The sequence below is a fragment of the Pelophylax lessonae genome (genome assembly GCF_965119305.1).
Source record: "Pelophylax lessonae genome assembly, chromosome: 4".
Classification (NCBI taxonomy): domain Eukaryota; kingdom Metazoa; phylum Chordata; class Amphibia; order Anura; family Ranidae; genus Pelophylax; species Pelophylax lessonae.
The window spans coordinates 355,036,184-355,061,640 of NC_138771.1; the positions used below are offsets into that span (position 1 = coordinate 355,036,184).

The following is a 25,457-nucleotide window of genomic DNA, read 5'->3' on the forward strand; positions in this document are numbered from 1 at the left end:
AAACTGAGCTTTTTTCCTTTTGCAGTTTTCTTTCTACAGTCAAGTCTGTTCAAGTGGGAACTACAATCAACTGACAAACTGGGTGATGCACTGGATATCCTAGATCCTTACGATCTCCCCAGTCTGGCCAGTGATCGCATGTAGACCACAGCGCCACTCTAGGTCGGCCGCGACATAGCCCTACTGGAAGGCGGCTGGCCGGCGAGTGAAACACGTTGTTAGGACGCACACAACCGGGTCACGGCCTGAGTCGCAGCATACCTCTGGCCCACAGCACCTCCCATACCAAGATGGGGAGGTGATCTGCTCGGAGTGGTACCCGCCTGGTTCCAAATGTTTGGTAAGTAGTGTCCCCCCTCTCCTGGGTAAAATCGGGGTGGCCGTGGGCCTCTCCCTGGGTTGGTCGGCCCCTCATGTGCCCTTCCTACCCTAATGACACCCCCCTCAGTAGCAGGTTCATCTGCTCTAGCTGTCTCCCTCCCCCCACCCCCCTGGCTGCAGTGGCTGTGCTGATGGGTGTGTGAGCTGTGGTTGAAGGGGGGGGGGAGGGGGAGCAAGCTGTGGCTGCTCAATTTGCTGTTTACTAGTGGCATAATGCCCTAGAGGGGGGGTCCCTAGCTAGGCCCCCTTGCTGGGTGACATACCTGATGGGTCACTGAGGTCCAGGGAGTTGCGAGCTCGCCATGTGGTGCCACCATTTTCCCATAGCTGCTGCATGGCAGCTCGGCGGCCATCTTTGTGTAGCTCAGTGGCCATCTTTTAGTAGTTTCCCATTAAAGTCTATGGATGGCCATTTTCTTGTAGCCTGTAGGAGCAGTGGACCTCTAGCGGCGGTATGGCCCTTTTCTCTTCCTCTCTGATCGGCGTGGAGAAAGCAGTTTGGTACTTTCTCTCTCCCTACTAAAGCTGAGTCCCTGGGGCTATATAGCCTTCCTTCCTCCTGCTATAGCAGCACTGTCTGGTGCGCTGGGACCGGTAGTGCCATCGTTATGCGGTGGTTGGATTCTCCGCTTTTTTGTGCAAACACTGCTGGTGGTCCCCAGGTTACTTTGGAGCCCCAGAGCATGTCACCACCTGACCCACTCTCAGAGGCTGCGGGGCCCTCTGGGTCTGTCTGCCCTGGCGGCCATGACGGCAGTTCTGCAGTCACTGTTGTCAAAAGTTGATATGGCTCTTAAAAAGAAAGATGGTAAAAAACACCCTCCGCCTTCACCTGCTTCCTCTGCGCCCTCAGATTCTGAGGCCGATTTGGCCGCGAGACACTCCATGGGGTCTGCGTCAACGCACTGAATGCTTCGACAGTGAAGAGGGGTCCTCTTCCACTACATCTGCGCAAGAGAGAGCGCTTGTGGAGGCACGAATTGTGAGAAACTCTAAAAATGGAGGTCTCCTTACTTGGTGATTCACAGGGACAAAGTAGTTCTCCATCCCTGTCAGTCGTTCCTTCCCAAGGTCTTCTCAGGTTTCCACTTGGATGAAGACATTGTGTTACCTTCATTGTGTCCTAAGCCAAAACATCCAAAAGAAATTGCCTTCCATTCCCTGTATTTGGTTCTGGCAATCAGGGTGTACTTGGAGGCCACTGAGTTGATTCGCAAATTCGATTCCTTATTTGTCCTTACGGATGGTTCTAATAAGGGGCAGGCTGTATCTGCTGCGACTATTTCCAGATGTATCAGGCAGACGGTTGTGGACGGTGGTGGCCTATTGCATCAAGGGTCATGCTCCTTCTTTCCCTGTTAAGGCGCATTCTACGAGGGCGCCTCCTGGGCCTTCCGTCATCAGACATCGGTGGTCCAGGTTTGCAAGGTGGCCACCTGGTCGTCGGTGTACACATTCACAAAGTTTTATAAGGTGGATGTCCTGGCATCTGTGGATGCTGCTTTTGGCTGCAAAGTTTTGCAGGCCACTGTTTTAGAGGCTACGACCTCTTGAAGGCATGTTTTTTTTCTGGTAGGTGAGCTTCAGTTCGTGTTTGAGCTTTTTGGTTACCTAGTTGGCTACGTTTAACCCTTTTGAGAATTCTTTTTTCTCTATCGTTCGACAGACGCAGCTCCATCTAGTCAGAGACTATAGGGTTGTTATGCTCCTCCTGTCAGAAATAGGCACTAGGCAGGAAAAAAGCTTAACCACACCTATGGGGGCTGTCCCTGCAGGCATTACCCTACACACCCTGCTATCATCAAGCAGTTTGTTTCTGCCTTGTTTAAGGAATAGGACCTAGCCTCCTGCTGGGACTTCGGTCTTCGCTATTCTAGGAAAGTTTGTTAGTTTGTGATTTTTTTTTTTTATTTTCACTAGTTAGTTCCTGAGGACCAAGACCCAGAGGAACTACAAGCAACAGCCGACTGAGGTTTCACACTGGATAATCTAGATCCTTAAGGTCTCCCAGCCTGGCTAGCGAGCTAAGCAGGTTATAGTCCAGAACTAGGCCTTGCCACAACAGTTACCCGACGGATGGGGACGAGCCTGCGAGTGGCCGGTCTCACTGGGACGCACACGACCTGGAACGCCCTGAGTCGCAGCTTCCCCGTGGCTGACAGCACCCCTATCCTGGATGGGAGGTGATGTTTCAGAATGGCGCCCACCTGGTACCATGGTATCGTGAGTAAGTTGTCCCCCCAAAAACCCCTGGCGGTCTCTGGGCGAATATGGGCCCTTTCCTGGAATAGTCGGACCTTAGTGGCTCCCTCGGTGCGCCTGGCACCTCGGAAGACTAGTCCTGTGAACCCCTCGGCATTCCCCTACCCCTAGCAGGTTTTTACCTTGGGGGGCAGTAATAATGCGGTCGTTGTGGCTCATTTGAGGGGGGTGACTTGTCCTGTGTGGGCACCTAGGCATGGACCTTCCAATGCCTATTGTTCTGGGCCCCCTTTTGGGGGTCTTGGAGACGGCATGGCGCGCCGTAGGGGCCGCCATTTTGCTGTGGACCATAATGTTTATATTCCCATTAGATTATATGGGCAGCCATTTTCTATAATTCCCCATTGAGAATGCATGAGCGGCCATTTTCCTGAGGTCCATAGGCTGGACAGGAATTTCGGCATAGTTGTTTAAAATATAAAGGCTGAGTTTTCTCTTCCTCTTCCTGTACTGTCAGTGTCAGTTTAGTTTTTGCACAGATCGAGCTGGAAGTCTCCTGTAGTCTAACGTTTTTCCTGGGGTTCCCTGTGGGTTTTTCTTCATTCACTCTATCTTATAATAACCAGGGATTGTGAGCCCGCACTTAAAGCGTTTTTGGCAGTCTTAAAGAGACACTGCCCAAATATTTTAAAAAGTGTAACCATGTAGGATAATCCCAGGATAATATTTCACCTGCAGACCCCCCTGGGAGCGATTGCGGGACCTTCTGTTTCAGTCTCAGCCAGAGATTGCAGTTTTTTTTTGCAAAATCTTATGTCGAAGGTAGATTTTGTCACTGCTAGTGCTGCCAGCTGCAAACGCTTTCCGCCCTCACGTCCTTCAGCAGGGTCTTCGGACTCTGAGATAGACATGGCCGCCGCAGACGCAGCCCACCCTGAGGGGTCGGTGTTGTCACATTCTGACGGTGAAGAAGACCTGTCCTCATCAGCCGCTGTGTGAGAACGCACATTGGTGGAAGCTCTGATAGTTTCATTGCAGGAAACTTTAAAATTGGCTGATGAATCAACAGTGCCGGGTACGCATGTGTCTTTTGGCTCCCGTAAATCAGGCAAGGTGTTCCCTTGCTCAGAATTGTTTCATACTATTTTGGATGAACAATTGTGGCGCATTAAGCACATGGTGGTGCATAAGCGTTTTTGCACGCTGTTTCCCCTTTGCGGAGGCAGTGCCCGCTCAGTGGACTGTACCACCAAAAGTGGATCCCCGCCCCGTGTCCAGATTGAATAAAGCGACTCTGGTACTGGTGGAAGAGTCTCCATCTTTTGCGGATTCTGTGGATAGACAGGTGGAATCCTTGTCCTGCCATTACACGTGGTGGTAGCAGCCTAGCAGGTCACATATTAAAGGCTACATTTGAGAATGTTTTGGTAGCACAGACTGCTACAGAATGGGTGAAGTTACTTAACAGTACCTTGGGAGCTGAACGGCTCCCCCCTGCGGTGTCGGAACTACTGGACCAGCTGGCTAAGCCCTGGTGTTTGTGTGCTACGTCTCTGGATTCAGTTTCCTTGGTGGCCAGGGCGTCGGCAGTGGGGATTGCTATTAGGCGCATGGTGTGGCTAAAAAGCTGGTTGGCGGACCAGGCTTCTAAAAGGGCCTAGACTGTTCTTCCCTTCTTAGGGGAGAATCTGTTTGGATCCTCTCTGGACAAGTTAATTAAAGGTATCAGGGGGTGTAAGAGCATCATCTTCCCCAATCCAAGGCAGTGGTCCTCAACTCCGGTCCTCGGGGCCCACTAACAGGCCAGGTTTTAGGTATTACCTTGGGGAGATGCAGACTAGAATACTGCAATCACTGAGCAGCAAATGAGATCACCTGTGATGTAATTTAGTTATCTTGCAAACCTGGCCTGTTAGTGGGCCCCGAGGACCAGGGTTGAGGACCACTGCTAAGGCGCTGTGTCCTAGGCGGGGGCCTTCCTTTAATGCTCATAAACTTTTTTTTTTTTTTTTTTCCCTGCCTCCGGGTCGCAAAGAAAAAAGGTAAATCATTCAGGTCTTCTGGAGGCTCCAAGAAGCTGTGGTCGGAGAAAGCAAAGACCGGCCAATCTGGACCTGTAGACAAGTCCTCATCTGCATGAAGGGGTGCCCTCACCCGATTCTGGTGTGGGCGGACGTCTTCGTTTCTTTCTGGAACCCTGGACCTCCTTGATTCAGGACAATTGGGTTTACAAATTGATCCGATCTGGGTGCAAGATCAAATTTCGGTCTCGCCCGTCGGACAGGTTTTTCCCATCCAATCTTCAACTATCCCCAGTCTGGGTAAGGGACTTGTGAGGGGCAGTACACGATTTGCTGTCGCAAGGATTGATTGTACCGGTTCCTTTTCAGGAACGTTTTCAAGGGTTTTATTCAAACCTCTTCACCGTGCCCAGGAAGGCAAGTTGCGTCCCATCCTGAACCGCTTCATGTGGGTACAGAAGTTTCGGATGGAATCCATCCGCACAGTAGTGGCATCGCTACACCAGGGAGATTTCTTAGCCTCCATAGATATCAGGGACACATATTAACACATCCCTATCTACGCTGAACACCAGCGGTTTCTTCGCTTTGCAGTCGCAGAGGAGCATTATCAATTTGTGGCATTACCCTTTGGTCTCGCCTCAGCTCCCAGAGTGTTTACCAAGGTCTTGGCACTGGTATTGGCATTGCTGCGCCAGCGGAGGACTGAGGTACCTAGACTATCTCCTGTTGGAAGCGGATCTCTCCTTCAGTCTTGTTGGGGAATCTGTCGGTCATCTGTCAGAACTCTGCGCTGACACCTTGAGACTGGATTATCTGGGCTTGACTCTGGATTCAGCCTTGGCCAAAGTGTTTCTTCGTGAAAGAAAATAGGGTGCGCTAACCATACAATTATGTGGCAGCACTGAAATGGGGAAAATAAATGTGAAAAAAGGTATAGTGCGCTCAACACAATCATGAATATTTAAACATATGACATCTGAGATGACCCAAATATTATGGTGATCTTCATACAGTGTGAAAAACTATATGTGAAAATTCTTTATGCAAAAACATATAATTTATAACAATCGTGAAAAATTATATATATAAAGTCCTCCAATTGATCCAGATAATCTCAAATTGCCAAAGATCAAGCTTCCATCAATAGTTGATCTTCAATCTTGCTAATCTTAGACCGATATGTGAGGGTGAAATAAAATAAATAGCCTCTTGCTAGATAACACTAAACAGTGAGCCTTATTGGTGAATAGGCACTACACGTGAAAAAATTAAATCAAGTGAGGTGACACCTCGGTGGTAGTGCAAACTTCTTACCAGAAGTATGTAGAGGGTAGGCATAAACCACTGTTATTTATACGGATGCACCAGATAAAGGGTATCCAATGGCGGCTTCAATGCGTGGGCTGAATGTTTCTCCACTCCACCATATCCAACTCACTGTTGATACTGTACTCTAATGTAGCTCCCCCATAACAAAAGATATAAAGTGCCAAAGTGCATTATCCTTTTAAAAAAACTTTATTAAAAAAGAAACACTTACATGGCAAATGGAAGGAACTGGGCATAAACAATGGTTCCAAGTGTACCGAACGCGACCGCCTGCAGTGTCAGTCTACATGTAGAGGGTATATTAAGACTAAGTGATGGTGCGTGCTGTGCTCTGATCCCAGCTGAACCCTTATAAGGAAAAATGCGTCGGGGGGGAGAAGCCACACCGTCCCATCATGCCTCTGCCTCTAAGAGTCATGCTTGTGGCCTACAGAGTCTTGCTATGCCTCATGGGACTTGTAGTTCTGCAACGTTTGCATATCCCTGCTGTAAAGCATCAACACCGATCCATGCCTGCCATTAGTAAAAGCATCTCCTCCATTACACTGAAACACCAGCTAGGCACACAGTTAACCCTTTAATCGCCCATGATAACCCCTTCCCAGCCAGTGTCATTAGTACAGTGACTGTGCATATTTTTTAGCACTGATCACTGTATTCATGTCACTAGTTACCAAAAAAGTGTCAGGTTTCCGATTTGTCCAACGCAATATTGCAGTCCCTCTATTAGTCGCTGATCCCTGCCATTGCTATTAAGAAAATAAATAAATGAAAAACAATTCTATATATCCCATAGTTTGTAGATGCTATAACTTTAGTGCAAAACAATATACACTTATCGGGAATTTTTTTTAGTGGCCTAAATTGATAAACAAATTTAAACAACAAAGGGACTTCCAGCGCTAACTGTGATATCTCTCACTCTCAGGAATGAATAAAGTCAAATTACCGTGTGGTGCTGCTGCTAATTAATGCTGATTCAGCATAAGTCAGTGAATGGGGGGGAGGGGCAGCAGCGCTATCCCACGGTACATAGTCTACAATGTAACTCAGGCAGGCTTGATGGAAAACCTTGAAAAGTTTATTTATAAAAATTATATATAGTGATGATGATTAAAACATAATAGAATGTATACCAAACCAGATCTGTGGCGTTGCTGAGGGTCACAGGATGACCGAGCCGCTGGGTGAGCCGGAACTGTGTAGATGATCACAGCAGGGAACCAGGCATAAGGGAGAAGGATCTTATGTGCCAAAAGCAGACCGGACCAGCCGGTAAGGTGGCGTGGCTTCCTCCCACCCGATAGTGTGGCTGCTCGCACTGAAGCAGTGTAGACGTGCCGCGGAGCCGCCAACCAGAGGTATCCACAGCGGAGGCCGCTACTCGTAAGCGGCGTCAGCAAGCGTCGGGACCTGGCCTGGAAAGCATCAGAGTTGCCGTGGCAACTCTGGGTGCCCGCCCCCTCCTCCACCTTAAATGTTCAGGTTGCTGTTCCTCCCGTGACTTTGACAAAGCACAGCAGTGCGAAACATGTCGTCACGGCAACTCTGATGCTTTCCAGGCCAGGTCCCGACGCTTGCTGACGCCGCTTACGAGTAGCGGCCTCCGCTGTGGATACCTCTGGTTGGCGGCTCCGCGGCACGTCTACACTGCTTCAGTGCGAGCAGCCACACTATCGGGTGGGAGGAAGCCACGCCACCTTACCGGCTGGTCCGGTCTGCTTTTGGCACATAAGATCCTTCCCCCTTATGCCTGGTTCCCTGCTGTGATCATCTACACAGTTCCGGCTCACCCAGCGGCCTCGGTCATCCTGTGACCCTCAGCAACGCCACAGATCTGGTTTGGAATACATTCTATTATGTTTTAATCATCATCACTATATATAATTTTTATAAATAAACTTTTCAAGGTTTTCCATCAAGCCTGCCTGAGTTACATTGTAGACTATGTACCGTGGGATAGCGCTGCTGCCCCTCCCCCCCCGATAAACAAATTTAGGATTTTTGTAAATATTTGATTTTTATTAATTTTACATACATTTGACTGGCAACAGTAATTGTATAAAAAAAAATATTTTGATGGCAAATACAAAATACATGCATGAGTTGCAATCGGTCAGGAGCAGCATTTAGCAGGCTAAGTTTGTGTTTGTTTTCCTTCTACTTTTAAAGAAACCCTCCTATTTAGAAATCGGGTTTAGAAAAGGCATGGTAAGGGCAATTTCTTAAGAACATAGAAAGCCAAGGGACTTATTTATAAGGCCAGATTCACACCTGCAAATAGGACCATTTGCAATTCGTTTTTGGTAGACCCAGAGAGGGTTCCGAGTTAGTAAGTTAAAATGGCAAGTTCTACCAGGAGTACAGATATTCTAAACTCCCTACTGGGGTTGTCTCTGCAACAAGTGTTGCCAGCTGCTTCCCGGTCCTGAATCTAGGGAAGCAGCTGGCAACACTGAGACGAATGTCCATACCGGATGAGAGCCAGGATCGTACCAGCCAGGTGCAGGCAGGGGTCTGCACAGAGGTGGGCGGAGTATCGGAGGTGCAGGCATCAGAGAAGTTTAGAGGGGTGACAGTTAGGAGGGGTAGAAGGGGACAAGGCAAGGAGGCTGATCCTGGGCTGGAGCACCCCAATAGATACGCCCCGTTGTGTGATGTTGGGGAAACCAGTCAGGGACCAGCATTGCTGGAGCAGAGGGACGCCCCTAGCTGCCAGGGGAAGAACTCCTCCAGTGAGGCCGGGAGAAAGGGAAAGGAAAGACAGGTGCTGGTGGTAGGGGACTCAATTATTAGAAGGACAGACAGTGTAATCTGTGACAAAGACCGTGTGTGCCGAACAGTCTGTTGTTTGCCGGGCGCTCGGGTTCGGCACATTGCGGATCGGATGGACAGATTATTGGGTGGGGCTGGGGAAGACCCAGCTGTCATGGTACACGTGGGTACCAATGACATAGGCAGAGGAAGACTGAGAGTCCTAAACGATTTCAGGGACTTAGGCGCTAAGTTGAGGACTAGGACCTCCAAGGTAGTATTTTCCGAAATACTACCTGTACCTCGAGCCACACCAGAGAGGCAGCGGGAGATTAGGGAAGTTAACGAGTGGCTGAGGAGCTGGTGTAGTAAGGAGGGTTTCGGGTTCCTGGAGAGCTGGGCTGACTTCTCAGTCGGTCATCGGCTCTTTGGTAGGGACGGATTGCACCTAAATGGGGTGGGTGCAGCCGTACTGGGTGCGAGGATGGCCAAAAAGTTAGAGGGGCTTTTAAACTAGGGAATGGGGGGGGAGGGTACAGATGTAGAATTAGCCAGTGGAAAGCAAGTTTCAGAGGGCAGAAATGGGGGCATTAGCGGTAGGGTGTTCGGAGCTCCTATACCCAGGGTGGGTATGGGGAAAAATCAAGAGAGCAGCCTAAAAACATCAAATGAGGATAAATGTAACCGATCAAAATTAAGAGGTTTGTATACCAATGCCAGAAGCCTGGCCAACAAGATGGGAGAACTGGAGCTGCTGATGTTTGAGGAGGACTTAGATTTTGTGGGGATAACTGAGACTTGGTTTGACAGCTCTCATGATTGGATGGCGACCATTCAGGGGTATTCCCTTTATCGCAGAGATAGAGAGGGTAAAAAAGGGGGAGGGGTATGTCTGTATATTAAGAACAGCATACAGGTAAATACGAGGGATGATATTAATAATGGAGCTATGGATGAGGCAGAATCCCTATGGGTAGAGCTTCAAAGGGATGGCACGGCGGGGAAGTTAATATTGGGCGTATGCTATAGGCCCCCCAACCAGAGGGAGGAGGGTGAGGCGGCCCTCCTTTTACAGATAGGATTGGCAGCAAGGATGGGAAATGTCATTATAATGGGGGACTTTAATTATCCAGATATAGACTGGGCAGAAGGAACCGCACACTCAGCCAAGGCTAGGCAGTTCCTTAATGTTTTGCAGGACAATTTTATGGGTCAGATGGTGAATGCACCGACAAGAAACAATGCGGTACTTGACCTACTGATTACCAACAATACAGACCTGATCACGGATACAGAAATACGGGACAACTTAGGAAACAGTGACCATAGGTCAATAAGTTTCAGTATTAATTACAGTTATAGGAAGCAGAGGGGTAATATAAGGACACTGAATTTCAAAAGAGCCAATTTCCCTAAACTGCGCTCGCTGCTAGAAAATATCAATTGGGATAGAACCCTGGAAACAAAGAACACGGAGGAAAAATGGGAGTGCTTCAAGAGCATACTTAACAAGGGGATTGGCCAGTGCATTCCAAAGGGAAATAAATTTAAAAGAGCAAAACTAAACCTTTGCAAGCAGACCTGAACAAAATAACGTGGGGGGCCAACTACATGGCAGATGAGATTTAATGTAGAAAAATGTAAAGTAATGCACTTGGGGGCCAGAAACCAGAAAGCAAGCTACTCACTAGGGGGGGAACCTCTGGGTGAGTCTAGGATGGAAAAGGACTTGGGGGTACTGGTAGACAACAAGCTTGGCAGTGGCATGCAATGCCAAGCCGCCGCAAGCAAAGCCAACAGAATACTGGGATGTATAAAAAAGGGGATTCACTCCAGAAATAAAGAGATTATTCTCCCACTCTACAAGACTCTGGTCTGACCACATCTGGAGTATGCTGTCCAGTTCTGGGCACCGGTCCTCAGGAAGGATGTGCTGGAATTGGAGAAAGTCCAGAGAAGGGCAACAAAAATAATTAGGGGAATGGAGGCCATCAGCTATGAGGAAAGACTACAAGCACTGAACCTTTTCTCTCTGGAGAAAAGACGATTGAGGGGGGATATGATATCAATGTACAAATACTGTACTGGTGACCCGAGCATAAGGAACAAACTATTCAGAGAAAGGAGATACAATAAGACACGTGGCCACTCACTAAAACTAGAGGAAAGGCGGTTTAACCTTAAAGTGCGTAAGGGGTTCTTCACTGTAAGAGCAGTAAGGATGTGGAATTCTCTTCCACAAGCAGTCGTATCAGCAGGGAGCATCGATAATTTCAAAAAACTATTAGATGGACACCTTAAAGACCACAACATACAGTGTACGGTTAAAAGCAAACACACACACGCATCATAGGTTGAACTGGATGGACTGATGTCTTTTTTCAACCTTACTAACTATGTAACTATGTAAGTGGTTGAGGAGCCAACCCGGAGGGAGGCCATTTTGGATCTGGTATTCACAAATGGGGATTCGGTATATGATGTCATTGTAGGCGAAACCTTGGGATCCAGTGATCACCAGTCAGTGTGGTTTAATTTAAGAACTGTGAAAGAGTCACACCACACAAAAACAAAAGTTTTAGATTTTAGAAAAACAGACTTTTCAAAAATGAAATTAGTCATAAATGAGTCCTTATCAGACTGGTACGGATTACATGGAGTCCAGGAGAAATGGGACTACTTAAAAGGTGCATTATTGAAGGCAACAGAAAATTGCATTAGACTTGTCAGTAAAAGCAAAAAAAGGAAGAGACCACTGTGGTACTCAGCAGAAGTGGCCCAAATCATTAAAAATAAAAAGCTAGCATTTTGTAATTATAAAAAAACCCAGAGCAATGAAGATAAGGAAATCTACAAGATTAGGCAGAAAAAGGCCAAGCAAGTTATAAGAACTTCTAAAGCGCAGGCAGAAGAAAAACTAGCTCAGTCTATGAAAAAGGGGGATAAGACATTCTTCAGATATATAAATTAAAACAAGGAATAACTAAATTAAAAACAAAGGACGGAAGGTATGTAGAAGAGAATAAAGGGCTAGCCGACTGCCTTAATGAATACTTCTGTTCAGTTTTTACAGAAGAAAAAGGAGAAGGACCTCCACTTGAAAGGATGACTAATGAATCGTTTGATGCATGTGTCTTTTACAGAGGAAGACGTTCTAAGATTGCTGTCTAAAGTGAAGACAAATAAGTCACAGGGTCCTGATGAGATACACCCAAAATTATTAAAAGAGCTTAGTGGTGAGCTGGCAAAACCATTAACAGATTTATTTAACCAATCATTAGTAACAGGAGTCGTCCCGGAAGATTGGAAATTGGCAAATGTCGTGCCCATTCACAAGAAAGGTAGTAGGGAGGAATCGAGCAACTATAGACCAGTGAGTCTGACATCAATAGTAGGCAAATTAATGGAAACCCTATTAAAGGATAGGATTGTGGAACATCTTAAATCCCATGGATTGCAAGATGAAAAACAACATGGGTTTACTTCAGGGAGATCATGTCAAACAAATCTTATAGATTTTTTTGACTGGGTGACTAAAATAATAGACGGTGGAGGTGCAGTAGACATTGCATATCTAGATTTTAGTAAGGCTTTTGACACTGTCCCACATAGAAGACTTATCAATAAACTGCAGTCATTGAGCATGGACTCCCATATTGTTGAGTGGATTAGGCAGTGGCTGAGTGACAGACAACAGAGGGTTGTAGTCAATGGAGAACATTCAGAACAAGGTCATGTTACCAGTGGGGTACCTCGGGGATCTGTACTGGGATCAATTTTGTTTAATATCTTCATAAGTGATATTGCAAAAGGCCTCGATGGTAAGTTTGTCTTTTTGCTGATGACACAAAGATATGTAACAGGGTTGATGTTCCTGGAGGGAAACGCCAAATGGAAAAGGATTTAGGAAAACTAGAAGAATGGTCAGAACTCTGGCAACTGAAATTTAATGTGGATAAGTGCAAGATAATGCACCTGGGACGTAAAAACCCAAGGGCAGAATATAGAATATTTGACACAGTCCTGACCTCAGTATCTGAGGAAAGGGATTTAGGAGTAATTATTTCAGAAGACTTAAAGGTGGGAAGACAATGTAATAGAGCAGCACGAAATGCCAGCAGAATGCTTGGATGTATAGGGAGAGGTATAAGCAGTAGAAAGAGAGAAGTGCTTATGCCACTGTACAGAACACTGGTGAGACCTCACTTGGAGTATTGTGCGCAGTACTGGAGGCCATATCTCCAGAAGGATATAGATACTCTAGAGAGAGTTCAGAGAAGAGCTACTAAACTAGTACATGGATTGCAGGAAAAAACTTACCAGGAAAGGTTAAAGGACCTTAACATGTATAGCTTGGAAGAAAGAAGAGACAGAGGGGATATGATAGAAACTTTTAAATACATAAAGGGAATCAACTCGGTAAAGGAGGAGAGCATATTTAAAAGAAGAAAAACTACCACAAGAGGACACAGTTTTAAATTAGAGGGGCAAAGGTTTAAAAGTAATATGAGGAAGTATTACTTTACTGAGATAGTAGTGGATGCATGGAATAACCTTCCTGCAGAAGTGGTAGCTGCAAATACAGTGAAGGAGTTTAAGCATGCATGGGATAGGCATAAGGCTATCCTTCATATAAGATGGGGCCAGGGACTATTCATAGGATTCAGATATATTGGGCAGACTAGATGGGCCAAATGGTTCTTATCTGCCGACACATTCTATGTAGCTGCGGGCGAAAACCCCATTGAAAGCAATTGGAGGCTGACAGCTAAAGCAGCTATTCCCAGTCACTCTGAGTAGTTACATGCCATTGGCTCTAGGCGCAGACAGTCTGTGTGACATTCACCAAACATTCATCGGTAATGAATTATTCACTGTATATTAAAACACTGACCAGAAAGATGCACCTGCAGTGATTGCCATTACCATTCACTGTTTTATAAATACTCTGCAAAAAATACATTTTCTAAAATCCTTGCAGAAAAATACATTTTCTAAAATCCTTGCAGTTGCCCTGGAGAAACTTTTTCTATTCTCTGAACAAGGCTAGAATTTCCACATATGTTACTAATAGTAAGAATACTTTTCATCCACAAAGATTCTGAAGGACTGAAATAAATTTGGTTGCTAATCAACAATTTTTCAGTTGGCTTTTAATGTGATTTGCATATGTGTGGAGATGAATTGCTAACATATATTCTTTACTTTTTCAGGAAATGACGCATTCATGGCCTCCGCCCTTGACTGCGATTCACACCCCTTGCAAAACTGAGCTCTCTAAATTCCCATTCCCAACAAAGGTTAGACTTCTTGTGTTTAATGTTTACAAAATTTATGCCAATTTTATCCTCTGGTGAGAAGGTTGAATTGTTACTAATCTGCTTCATTTCTGTGTATATATATATATATATATATATATATATATATATATATATATATATATATGAAGTGTTTTGGTTAAGAGGCCTTTTTTTGTTGTAAGAGTGGTAAAAGGTTTATGCTTTTCCATTCTGAAAAAAAAAAAATTCTATTTTTGAGGATTTGACTTGTTCTGATCCTACAATTGCAGTAGTGCTTTCTGAAGGCACTGTAACTTCAACACATATAAACAATATATTTATTTACAATAAGATGGTTTTTTAGGTCAGTTTCTGCATTTAATTTATTTTAATAAGTCAGAAGAAAATGTTTGCATGTTCACTGAACTGGTTGAATGTCTCCTGAAGTAGAGGACCTGGTCAATTACAGGGTGTGTACAGCGGGGTGCAGGCTCGGTGGTAAGAGGGGGAATGTAGGCATACTGGTAAGAGAGGGGGGGGGGGTGCAGGGGTTGCAGGCACAGTTGAGGGTGGGTGTGCTGGGAGAATGGGCTTGGAGACAGGTGATTGTTTTGGAGACAGGTGATTGTTTAGAGATGTGTGCATGCACAGTGGTGGGTGGGGTTTGGAGAAGGGGGGGGGCATGGTGGTGTGGTCATGGTACAGTGGTGAGAGGAGGGGTGCAGGCATGAGGGTGAGATGATGGTTGAAAGAAGGTAGAGGGAGAGGTGTTATAACCTGTGGTATGCGGGGTATTGGGGGCTGCAGGCATGGTAGTAAGAGGGGGTGTGCAGTAGGGGGGAGTTAGGGTGCTAGGTGGTGTAGTGTGGTGATAGAGGCTACAGGGAATGGAAGGTTCACATGTGTGGTGCAACCTAGGGGGCAGAGTAGAGCAGCAAGAGAATATGGGGGGGGGGTATATAGGAAAGCTGAAGGGTGCAAGTTGCAACTAGGATAATGCTAAAGGATATGCCGATGATGGGGGGGGGGGGGGGTGGTTGGGTGAAGTGGGAAAAGGCAGTCAACCAAAAAACAAGATCCATAAAGATATGGAGGAACATGACTGACCTGCACAGAGTAATGACTTCAACCCAATAGAGCACCTTCCAGATGAATTAGAGCAGAGACTACGAGCCAGGCCTTCTCACCCAACATCTTTGCCTGACCTCATATATGCGCTTCTGGAAGAATGGTCAAACATTCCCATAGACACACTCCCAAACCTTGTGGACAGTCTTCCCAGAAGAGTTGAAGCTGTTATAGCTGCAAAGGGTGTGAGTTAACTTGATATTGAACCCTACGGATTAAGACTGGATGCCATTAAAGTTCATGTGCGTATAAAGGCAGGCATCCCAATACTTTTGACAATATAGTGGGTGACTGAGGGGAGTAGGAGTGGAAACGAGTGTGGGAATGTAGGAGAGTGCTGGAGGTGTGAACAAGACGAGAGATTAGCTAGTCGTGGAGAATTCCAAGGTATGTCTATCTTTATGATATATCCATTGCTCTGCCTCAAGTCAGCCAGCCTTTGCCCGGTGCCAAATGGGGGAGAGAGTATCCTCCTCCTTGCCAAGGGTTGACAGGGGAAGAGGTGCAAGGCTCTGAGAGATAGGAAGGGGATGGGCTTGCAGGTGCTGGCGTCTACTGTGGTAGTCGGAAGTAGAAAGTGCCCGCTGTGCAAATTCTATTACGCAGCCATCTTTTATTCAGGACTTCTATGTGGCTGCCATGGTTACAGAACCTACAGAACTTTATGTCCCATTAAAGTCCTTGATTTCTGTGACATTGGTTTTTTTTTTCTTGACTAAGTACTTCCAAACAATGATCTCCCTACTGATAGCTTTCACAGTTGTGCAACATTACTTTGAAAAACCACAATCCTTTATGAGGCTGGAACTAATGACGAAACAGAAGCTCCATTTTAACTTCCTTTATTTTTTATTTTTATTTTAGAATAGGTGTAGGATTTCAGAATAACCTAATACATCTCTATCTATCTATCTATCTATCTATCTATCTATCTATCTATCTATCTATCTATCTATCTATCTATCTATCTATCTATCTATCTATCTATCTATCTATCTATCTATCTATCTATCTATCTATCTATCTATCTATCTATCTATCTATCTATCTATCTATCTATCTATCTATCTATCTATCTATCTATCTATCTATCTGTAGATCAAACTTTCTATTCATGATCCATTGCTTTTTTGGTCAGTGACCTTTTAAAAAGTTCTTTGTTTTTTTTTGTTTCTTTTTTTCAGGAATCTACCTTTTCCACTAGTGAGCAAAGTGAGTAATTCTGCTAAATACATCTTTTTAAAAAGTATGATTGTCAAATGTGATAGAGCACAAAATATGTTAGTGGTATACATAAGTGGTAGCTAGGAATGTAAAACCTTTTACACTTGTGCGACATCAAAGTCACGTGACAAGTGTACTTCATGTTTTCTAATGATAGCCATTTATATATGTGTGACCTAAAGTTGCAGTGACTAACGACTATTTTGATCTGACTTTCATGCAACTTGAGGGCCATAGACCTCAATGTTAACCCTCAAAAAATTGTGTAAAAGTCTGAATCTGTAAAGTCTTTACTTTCAACGGTGGGTCAGACTTTGCAGAGGGACAACAAGTCGCATCCAAATCACACCCATTCAAATTTGTGTCAGTCGTACTAGTGTGAATAAACTCTAACTATGGTAGTATATTTTGCATTTCTGGTCACTTTTGGTCATTGCGCTTCTTCATAATCACAGCTCGTGTTTGTTTTGTGTGTAGTGGCTAGCAGTGCCTTTTTCTTTCTTAGTTTTACCTTCCAAACATTTTAAACACCTACAGTATTGCAATAAATAGGAGGGATGAAACCTGACAGAAATTATAACCTTTTCCTATGCTATTCAATACCTAATCTTTAAGGGCTGAACTAAATGTAAAAACAGTTATAAATGGTAAAAGCTCATTTAAAAAATATCTGGGTTTACTTTTTAAAATTTGTTATACATTATTTTTTCTAATGAGCATGTTTGTTTCACAGAACGATACATTGCTTCAACCAAAACTTCCAATGGACATCAGTCTAAAGCGTAAGTTTTTCTATTTGGGGGATACAAAAACGTCCCCCCACTTATTTTGATTTAATTTTTCGTTTGTTTTTCTGTCAATGAGTGCTATATTACATTGTATTCATACTTGCTCATCCACTAGAGCATTAGTTTTCTTTAGATTACAAAAATCCTGGTTGGTTCTGCTGGTCACTGTCCCTTCCTTCTTGTCTGTGTCCCCACTTCAGCCTGTGATAGTGATGTGGCCTTTGCCATATCTACTAAGCATGCTCCAGCTTCAGTTTCCTTATGAGCTGTTTATTTCCTCCTTTTTCTGATCTGTGCAGGTACATGACTAAAGAGCCACACATGAAGGGGTATACACAGTAGTAAATAACTGTCCCCTTCCTCCCTCCACCGCATTGCTAAACACTACGAGGGAAGGATATACGATGGTGATTGATAGAGATTTCACCTCCCTGTTAGTATTAGCACATACCATAGTCAAAGGCTGAAGGGCTTTGGCACAGCCTGTTAGGCCGAACCTTCTCCAGATATTTTTCGTGTGTACAAAATGAAAGCTATTGTCGCTCCACCTAAATTCCGCCTACACCGTTTTATTACAAAAAATAAAAATAAACATTTGCTTTGAAATATAGATTTGTAATAAGCTTTTAGGACTGGTTCTCCCCAGATGCAGTCCAGTTTGTTTTTATTGTGCACTAAAAGTGCATGAACAGTATTTAATATTGATTGAAATGTCCCTAGTTCACACCTATGCAGTGTGTTTCAGTGCAGTCAACACATGTAGAACATGATGCATTTTTTTCTGTATGGAACATGGCAAAATGCATAAAACGCACTCTTTTTAGATGAGGCAAAAAGAGGGGGGAAAACGCACTGGAACGCTTTAAAAACGCACATGTGGAAACACATCCGGAACTCTGAAATTGTGGTGACAACTGGCTCTAAAACATTTTGTAGCTATTATTTTGATTCTCTTTTCTGAAAGCAGTTTGTTTGTCACGTGACTGGCACAACACCAATCAGCGCTGTGCAGACACAGATTTTTATTCTATATGTCTTTTGCTGCTATAGAGCATACATTAGCAGAGTACTATAAATTCCTCTCTCAGATCTTTCCCTGAGGACAGTAAAGACCTAGGAAACATCATTTGACTGCTAAACAGCAATGATTGAAAAAGGTACTCTGATCCTTTTTATTTTAAGATCATGCCACTGTGTTTAATTTTATACATAAATAGAAGGGATAATGACAATTAACATTGTATGTTTAGTATCTCTTTAAGTCACGGTCTGTTTTTGGCTGTGCAGACTGAAACTTTTACGAACTGGCATTAGTGTCAAAGTGAAAGCTGGGTTTGGCAAGTGAAGTCTCCCCCTTTCACAAATAATAAAACCCCACAAATGGCTTCCCCTTTGTGGTATGATGACCTTTTACAAAAATATAATTTTAAAATGTAGCCCATGACATTAGATAAGTATTGTAGCATCCGTGTCAAAAAGTGACCCGTTTACTGGAAAGTTCCATAAGCGTGTAGCAGGATTTCCAGCCATTTTGCTGGATGTGGGTCCGCCTGGGTTACCGCTAACAACAACAGCGCATTTAAGCATGTTCTCCAAGGGTGAGCACTGAGACAATGACCAGTCCAGTATCTTTGGGTTTTTTATATTTATTGAGAACTTGGATGGGAGAAGGGTTGAGTGGGATACTCCTTTGGCTCAACTATGCACAATTTGCTGGGGACAACTGAAAAATGCTTGTTGGCGCTGACTTGATGCCGGCTTGATGCTGGTTAATGCTGGCCTGCTGCCTGTTAAAACTGAACTGACTTCTGATCACCTCCTTGTGACTCAGTCCTTTTGAAACTCCCTTTGGCACTCTTTGCTGAGGTAGCTACTTTATCACTGCTGAACGCTTGTACACTTCAGGGCCCGCACCGGCACCCTCTCTCACACACTTATCTTCAGGGCTTAGACACTGGCACCCCATTTTCTTAGCCTTCTCTACTGGTTAGCTGGCTCCCGGATTCCCTCTGACCTTCTGGATTGGTCCCCTATCCTAGGCAGACCCTGAGCAGTTTACAGTACTCACAACACTGCTTTCCTGGAAACCTCTGCCCAGCAGCTCCACTTGGTCCACAGCACACCGGATCCCTCTCTGCAGCTCAGCTCAACCTTCCATCCTCTAGGCCGACTGCCCAGGACACTTCCCTCACGCTGACAGAAGGAGAGACAGCCGTCACCCTCCTCCTGGGACTCTGCTTCCCGCCAAAGACGCTCTGTCATGTTCCCCCCTCAGACTTATACCCCATCCCAGGATGCATTGCGGCAGATTCTGCCCTCTGGGTTAGATACAAGCCCTGGTGTGCTATTGGCCAGGTTTCCTCCACTGTCCAATAAGAGCCCTCATTGAACATAATGGAGAGACTCCCCAAGCTCAACAGGCACACCTGGAATCGCATGACAGCCTAGCTGAGCAATCAGGCCCCCCTGATAAGCAGACAGGGCCTCCCTTATGGTTTTCCTAGCACCTACCTAGGAGGGTGCTACAAGGGTTTGATCAGTAATTTATGGCAAATTAATATTTAACCCTAAATTGGTTAAAAAAATAAGTGATTGTTACAGTACTGGATCTATGCTGTTGACATGTTGGCATGGTGTGTTGTGAGCTCCAGGATTATGTAAAGAGTATAAATAGATCACATGGTGTTTTACTAAATCTATTAAGCTGGTAACAGCCTCTTATCTTAGAGTACACTTGCTTGACTGTTAATTCTTAATAGATATATTTTGTACTTGTTTGACAAATTATAGGTATCAAAACGTACTGTTTCTAGTTCTCTGTGACCATAAGGAAAGTAAAGTGATTGTAAAGGGTTTTTTTTTTTTTTTTTTCTTTAATGATAAACATATTATTTACTTTCTTTGTGCAATAGTTTTGCACATATCTTCTTTTCTGCGGTTCCTCGCCATTGCTCTTGTCTCCTCCTACCTTCCGAGTGCCCACATAGCAAGTCGCTTGCTATGGGAGCACTTGTGAGGGCTTGATCTCGAAACGTACTGTGTGCATCACAGCTAAAAATGGTACGAGCCACAGGCCATAATGAACCTGAAAGTTGAGCTAATCTATTAGTTGCAGCTATATGATTTAAGTACTGTAGGAAATGGAGGTGAAATAATATTTACAAGAGTTCTACAACTTATCTTCAAATGCCCAGTGGTTAGCTGTAAATAGGAATACATTTTTAAGGCTAATTTGGAAGATTGAATTTTTTTACATGGTCATCCTGACATACTACACAGAACTTGGACTAGGTGTTTTCATAACGGATGGATGCTTTTGGGGGAAACCCTGTGTATATTGCATAAAAAATGGAGCAGCATTGCATTCAATTTCATTCATGCAGACCTTGTTACTTGGTACCAAGTGTCCAGTCAAGTTACCAGCTATTAAATGATATTTGGACAGGTTAAAGTGGTTGTAAAGGCACAATTTTTTTTCTTAAAATAAACTTTTAATGGTATTGCACAGAGCCATCTCTTATCCCCTTTTTCTGGGGTCCCCTGCCAGTGCTCTCTGCTCCTTCTCTTTTCTGAGTGCCTCCATAGCAAGCTGTGTGTCGTGGGGACACTCATGCCTTGCTCAGTCCCACACCACGCTCCTTCAAGATATAATTAACTAATTGACCTCAACAGGAGCCAGTGGCTCTGTGCCCTGTGAGAGTAGGGGGAAAGGGAGCAGCTCTGCTGTGGACAGGCACAGCGCTGGCTCAAAAGAGGAGGCAGCTAAATATTTAGGGATGCTGGAGTATGTCGAATTGGAAGCTTTTGAGAATGCAGAGAATGCATTAAGCTAAAAAAAACCTTATGCCTTTAAAACCACATTAAGGCTATTTATATTATTATTTTAAGAAAATTCAAGCCGTATGTGGCCTTGCAAGCACCACTCGGCTTAACAAGTTGATTTAAAAATCAATTGAGCTGGTTGGAAAATGTTTGGGAAAACCGTGATTACATCCTCTCAGATGCAGTCACTGTTCAGGTATTTAGCCTGCCTCTGAATACAGTAGCCATCAGTGAAGACTTCTCCACCTACGCCATTTAGGATCTATGAAAGAAATTGATAATTTTTCTCTAATTCAGCTCATAGGCTGAAAGAGAATTTGAGTCTTTTCTGGATACAAATGCTGATATTTAGGCCTGAATAGCCATATTCCTTCTCTTTCTTTAAACCAGCAAACACTTACTAAGGAACACAGGTGCTTTAGGTTGATTTGTTTGTACCCACTAAAAAAATATAATCTTCTGTCAGTGTCAGTAAATCAAAGGTTTCTGCTCTTATAAGCAAAGGCTCCTCTCCTTGTAGCTACTCAAAGGAACCTGAACACAAGGGTCTTTTTGATATGAGCATTAAATTTAAAAAAAATTGACATGCTTCCTCACCAGGCATTGCATTACGGTTTATTTTTTAAGTCACGTAATGATGTGTCTCACAGTAATGCAACTGTTGCTTGTGTTTTGCAGTAATTTGAAAGAAGACTTGAAGCTAAGCAGTAGTGAAGATAGTGATGCAGATCAGGTATGTGTAAGAAGAAATATTTATTTCTCAGATATTTTTTGAAGTTTTATTTTATAAAGTGTTTATGTAATAACTCTTTGGATTATCAAAAGGCCTCAAATTCCAAGCCATGCGTAGCTTGTTATATTTGAATCAGTGCATAAATGGCCACCTTTTTAACAGATTTTCACTAGCAGCTGAACTGAATGCATTGGTCACTAGTGTGTGTGTTGAGGGATAAAGCAACCTATCTTAGTGCATTGCAGTGTTTGTTCTGTTTTTATATTTTTTTAAGTACTAAATTCAAGTGGTTGTAAGACCTTCTATATACACCCAGTGAAGTGACTGGCCTCCGGTAAAACACAGAGATTATACAAATTCTCCTACATAAGTTGTATTTATCTGCAGCCCTGTCTTCTGTACAGCCATTCAAAGTCCAGAATTTATACAGCATTTCTGGGCTTCAGAATGCAGGGAGCTGAAATGACACTCTGCAAAGCTCAGTGAGGAGAGCTTTAACAGCTGATTGGAATGAAGAGACATCCCCCACACCACACTGATGTTGTCAATCACAGGGTGTGTGCTGAAGCTCCCTCCCCTGTCACCTTTTACTACTTGGTGTCAGATAGCAGAGGAAGGAGGCAATAGAGAGCAATGGCACTTAGTGCTCTGGATTGAGACAAGTACACACTTAGATGGACATGCTGTGTTCATATATCACGTCTGAGGTTTACAACCACTTTATGTTCTATTAACTCAGTAGTGTTGGGATTCTCTGGTTTGCATCGCAACCTGCTCCACTGAAAAAAGTACTTTTCACTTTAGTTCATTGACGGACACAGCTCCTGACTCCTCTTAACAATTGGGTTATACTACCTCCTACAGGAGTAGGACAATAGGTAGGAAAAAGCTTGACTATGCCTTTGGGCAGTCCCAGGGGGTATACACCCACACTCAGCTTTTTTCTGCTTAGTCCGGAGTAAGGACCTAGTTACTTGCTGCGATCTCTGGTCCTGGCAATTTCATTGCTTTTAAATTGATTTTTTCCTATCTGTTATTTTGTTCCTGTGAAAATCCACTATCAACTGACAGACTGGATAATCTAGATCCAAAGGGTCCCCCCAGTCTGGCCAGCGAGCGAGCGTGTGCAGGCCTCAGCTCCGCACTAGGTCGGCCGCGATATAGCCCCACTGGACGGGGGCTGGCATGCGAGTTAAACGTCTCCCGAAGGCGCATACGACCTAGGTTTTGGCCTGAGTCACAGCGTTCTTCCTGGCCGACAGCCACCCACATCCCGATGGAGCAGTGAACTGTCAGGGGCCGTGCCCACCCTGTTCCTTGTATGGTAAGTAGCTGTCTCACCTCTACCCCTGAAGGGTTTTTAGTGTGGATGTGGGCCCCTCCCTGGGACGGTGGGACCCCCGAGTCCCCCTTCCCTCTAAAAATTCGGTGGTCACTGTGGACCTTTATGAAGGGGCGGCCTCACCCGTATCTGGGGTGGGGAGTCTTCGCTGATTTCTGGATCTGTGGACCTCTCTGGTACAGGTCACGTGGGTCCACAAAGTAATTTGGTCCGGCTACAAGATCGAGTTTTGCTCTTTTCCTTCGGAAAGGTTCTTCCCTTTCAACCTGCACTTGTCCCCAGATCGCTTACGGGGTCACTTTGGGGCAGTGCAAGACTTGTTACTTCATGGGGTGATTGTCCCGGTTCCGGCTTCGGAATGTTTTCAGGGGTTTTACTCAAACCTGTTTATAGTTCCCTGGAAGGAAGGCACGGTGTGTCCAGTTCTGGATCTCTAGGCGCTTAACTGCTTTGCGCAGGTACAGAAGTTCTGAATGGAGTCCATCCGTACAGTCCCTACATATGGGGGATTTTCTCACTTCTATCGACTTCAACACCTACCTCCACATTCCAATATGTGCCGGTCACCAGAAATTGCAGGAGACAATTCAGATTCTGTTGTCCAGCAGACGGTCTTCCCTCCGGGCTTGAATTGCGGGTGCGGGGCCTGATGGTGCCTACCTTAGAGGCGGTTCCGTTTGCACAGTTCCACATGAGATCTCTGCAAAAAGAGATTCTGGTGACATGGGACAAGAATCCACAGTCTCTAGAGGTGGCTTTGTTCTCCAGCACTTCAACAGGAAAATCTCCCCCCCCGTACTGGGTGGTTGTCACCACGGATGCCACCTTGTCTGGGTGGGGAGGCATCTTCGGCACGGCTTGCGCTCGGGGGTCTGGACTCGGGACGAGTCCAGACTGCCGATCAATGTACTGGAACTCCGAGCGATCAGACTTTGTCTGGATTATTGAACAATTCGTCTTCAGGGGTGTCCGGTACAAATTCAATCGGACAATGGCCTATGTCAATCACCAGGGGTTCACAACAAGTGTCCTTGCGGATCGGAAAGTAGCCAGCATTCTAAGCTGGGCAGAACAATCATTCCAGGCCCCTCTGCTGTACAAATTCCATGGAAGGTACAGAGGTTTGTGGCATGGTCTCGGGATTCTCTGGCCGACACCACAGTCGCATTAGTGGCTCTTTGGCTTCAGTATTGTCTGATTTATGCCTTTCACCCTCTCAAACTTCTGCCAAGACTCCTGTGCAGGATCAAGGCACCAAGGGATTCTGGTCTTTCTGGTGGCCCCAGATTGGCCTCGCCGGTCTTGGTATGCTGCTGCTGGTATGGCTGGTCACCGATGCTCCTTGGAGACTTCCTCTCAGGGAAGATCTGCTGTCTCAATGACCAATCTTCCATCCGGCTTTACAGTCGCTGGTTTTAACAGCTTGGCTGTTGAAAGTCAGGTGGTGAAGGATAGAGGTTTGTGTGAATCAGGGATTCCTACACTGTTAAAGGTTTGAAAATCTACCTCTGGAAGACGTACGTTGCATGGTGTGAGTTTTTTGGGGTTCTCCCTCGCTCCTTTTTTGGTGGCTCGGATCTTGGCTTTCCTCCAATGTTGGGTTTAGCAGCGCTTAGCCTCGAGTACCATCAAGGGCCAGGTTTCGGCCTTGGCAGTTTTCTTTCAACGTCCATTGGCCACGCTTTCCTTGGTGCCTACCTTTATCCAGGGAGCTTGACGCTTGGTTCCTCCAGTGCAGTCTTCATTACCGCCGTGGGTCCTCAAGTTGGTGTTGTCAGTTATCCAGGAATCTCCCTTTGAAAATATTGGGAGGTACCCCTGCTAACGTTGTCCCAGAAGGTGACCTTTTTGGTAGCTATTACTTCTGCGTGCAGGGTGTCCAAGCTGGCGGCATTGTCTTGTCTTCCACCTTACCTGTTGGTTTACAGAGCTAAGGTGGTACTTCATCCCTGTCCGTTGTTCCTTCCAAAAGCCGTCTCTGATTTCCATTTGATTGAAGACATTGTTTTGCCTTCCCTATGTCCCAGGCCTAAACATCCAAAGGAAATTGCTCTGCATTCCCTGGATGTGGTTCGGGCAATCGGGGTGTACCTGGCAGCTACGGAGTCTTTTAAGAAGTCAGACTCACTATTTATACTCCTGGTTTGACCTCGAAAAGGGTTGGCTGTTTCTACTGTGACCAGTTCCAGATGGATCAGACAGACAGTGATTCAGGCCTATTCAATTAGGGGTCAGATGCCTCCTTTCCCTGTTAAGGCACACACTACTCAGGCACTTAGTGCCTCCTTCGCCTTTTGTCATCAGGCATCAGTGCTGTAGGTTTTCAAGGCGGCCATCTGGTCGTCTGTGCATACTATTACAAAGTTTTATAAAGTGGATGTGTTGGCATCTGTGGATGCTTCTTGGCCACAGGGTTTTGCAGGCTGCTGTTTAGAGAACCTGGTCCTCTTT

General features: G+C 45.0%; 1 protein-coding gene across 3 annotated transcripts in view; it reads left to right on the forward strand.

The window, feature by feature from the left end:
• Nucleotides 1-25,457, forward strand: part of AFF4 (ALF transcription elongation factor 4) — a 216,451-nt gene that overhangs the window by 108,372 nt on the left and 82,622 nt on the right. For all 3 annotated transcript variants that reach the window (XM_082254480.1, XM_082254481.1, XM_082254482.1), the window contains 4 exons: nt 13,904-13,990; nt 16,282-16,309; nt 17,055-17,103; nt 21,610-21,664. In XM_082254480.1, the coding sequence (XP_082110606.1) occupies nt 13,904-13,990; nt 16,282-16,309; nt 17,055-17,103; nt 21,610-21,664 (219 nt within the window). The remainder of the gene's footprint in view (nt 1-13,903; nt 13,991-16,281; nt 16,310-17,054; nt 17,104-21,609; nt 21,665-25,457) is intronic.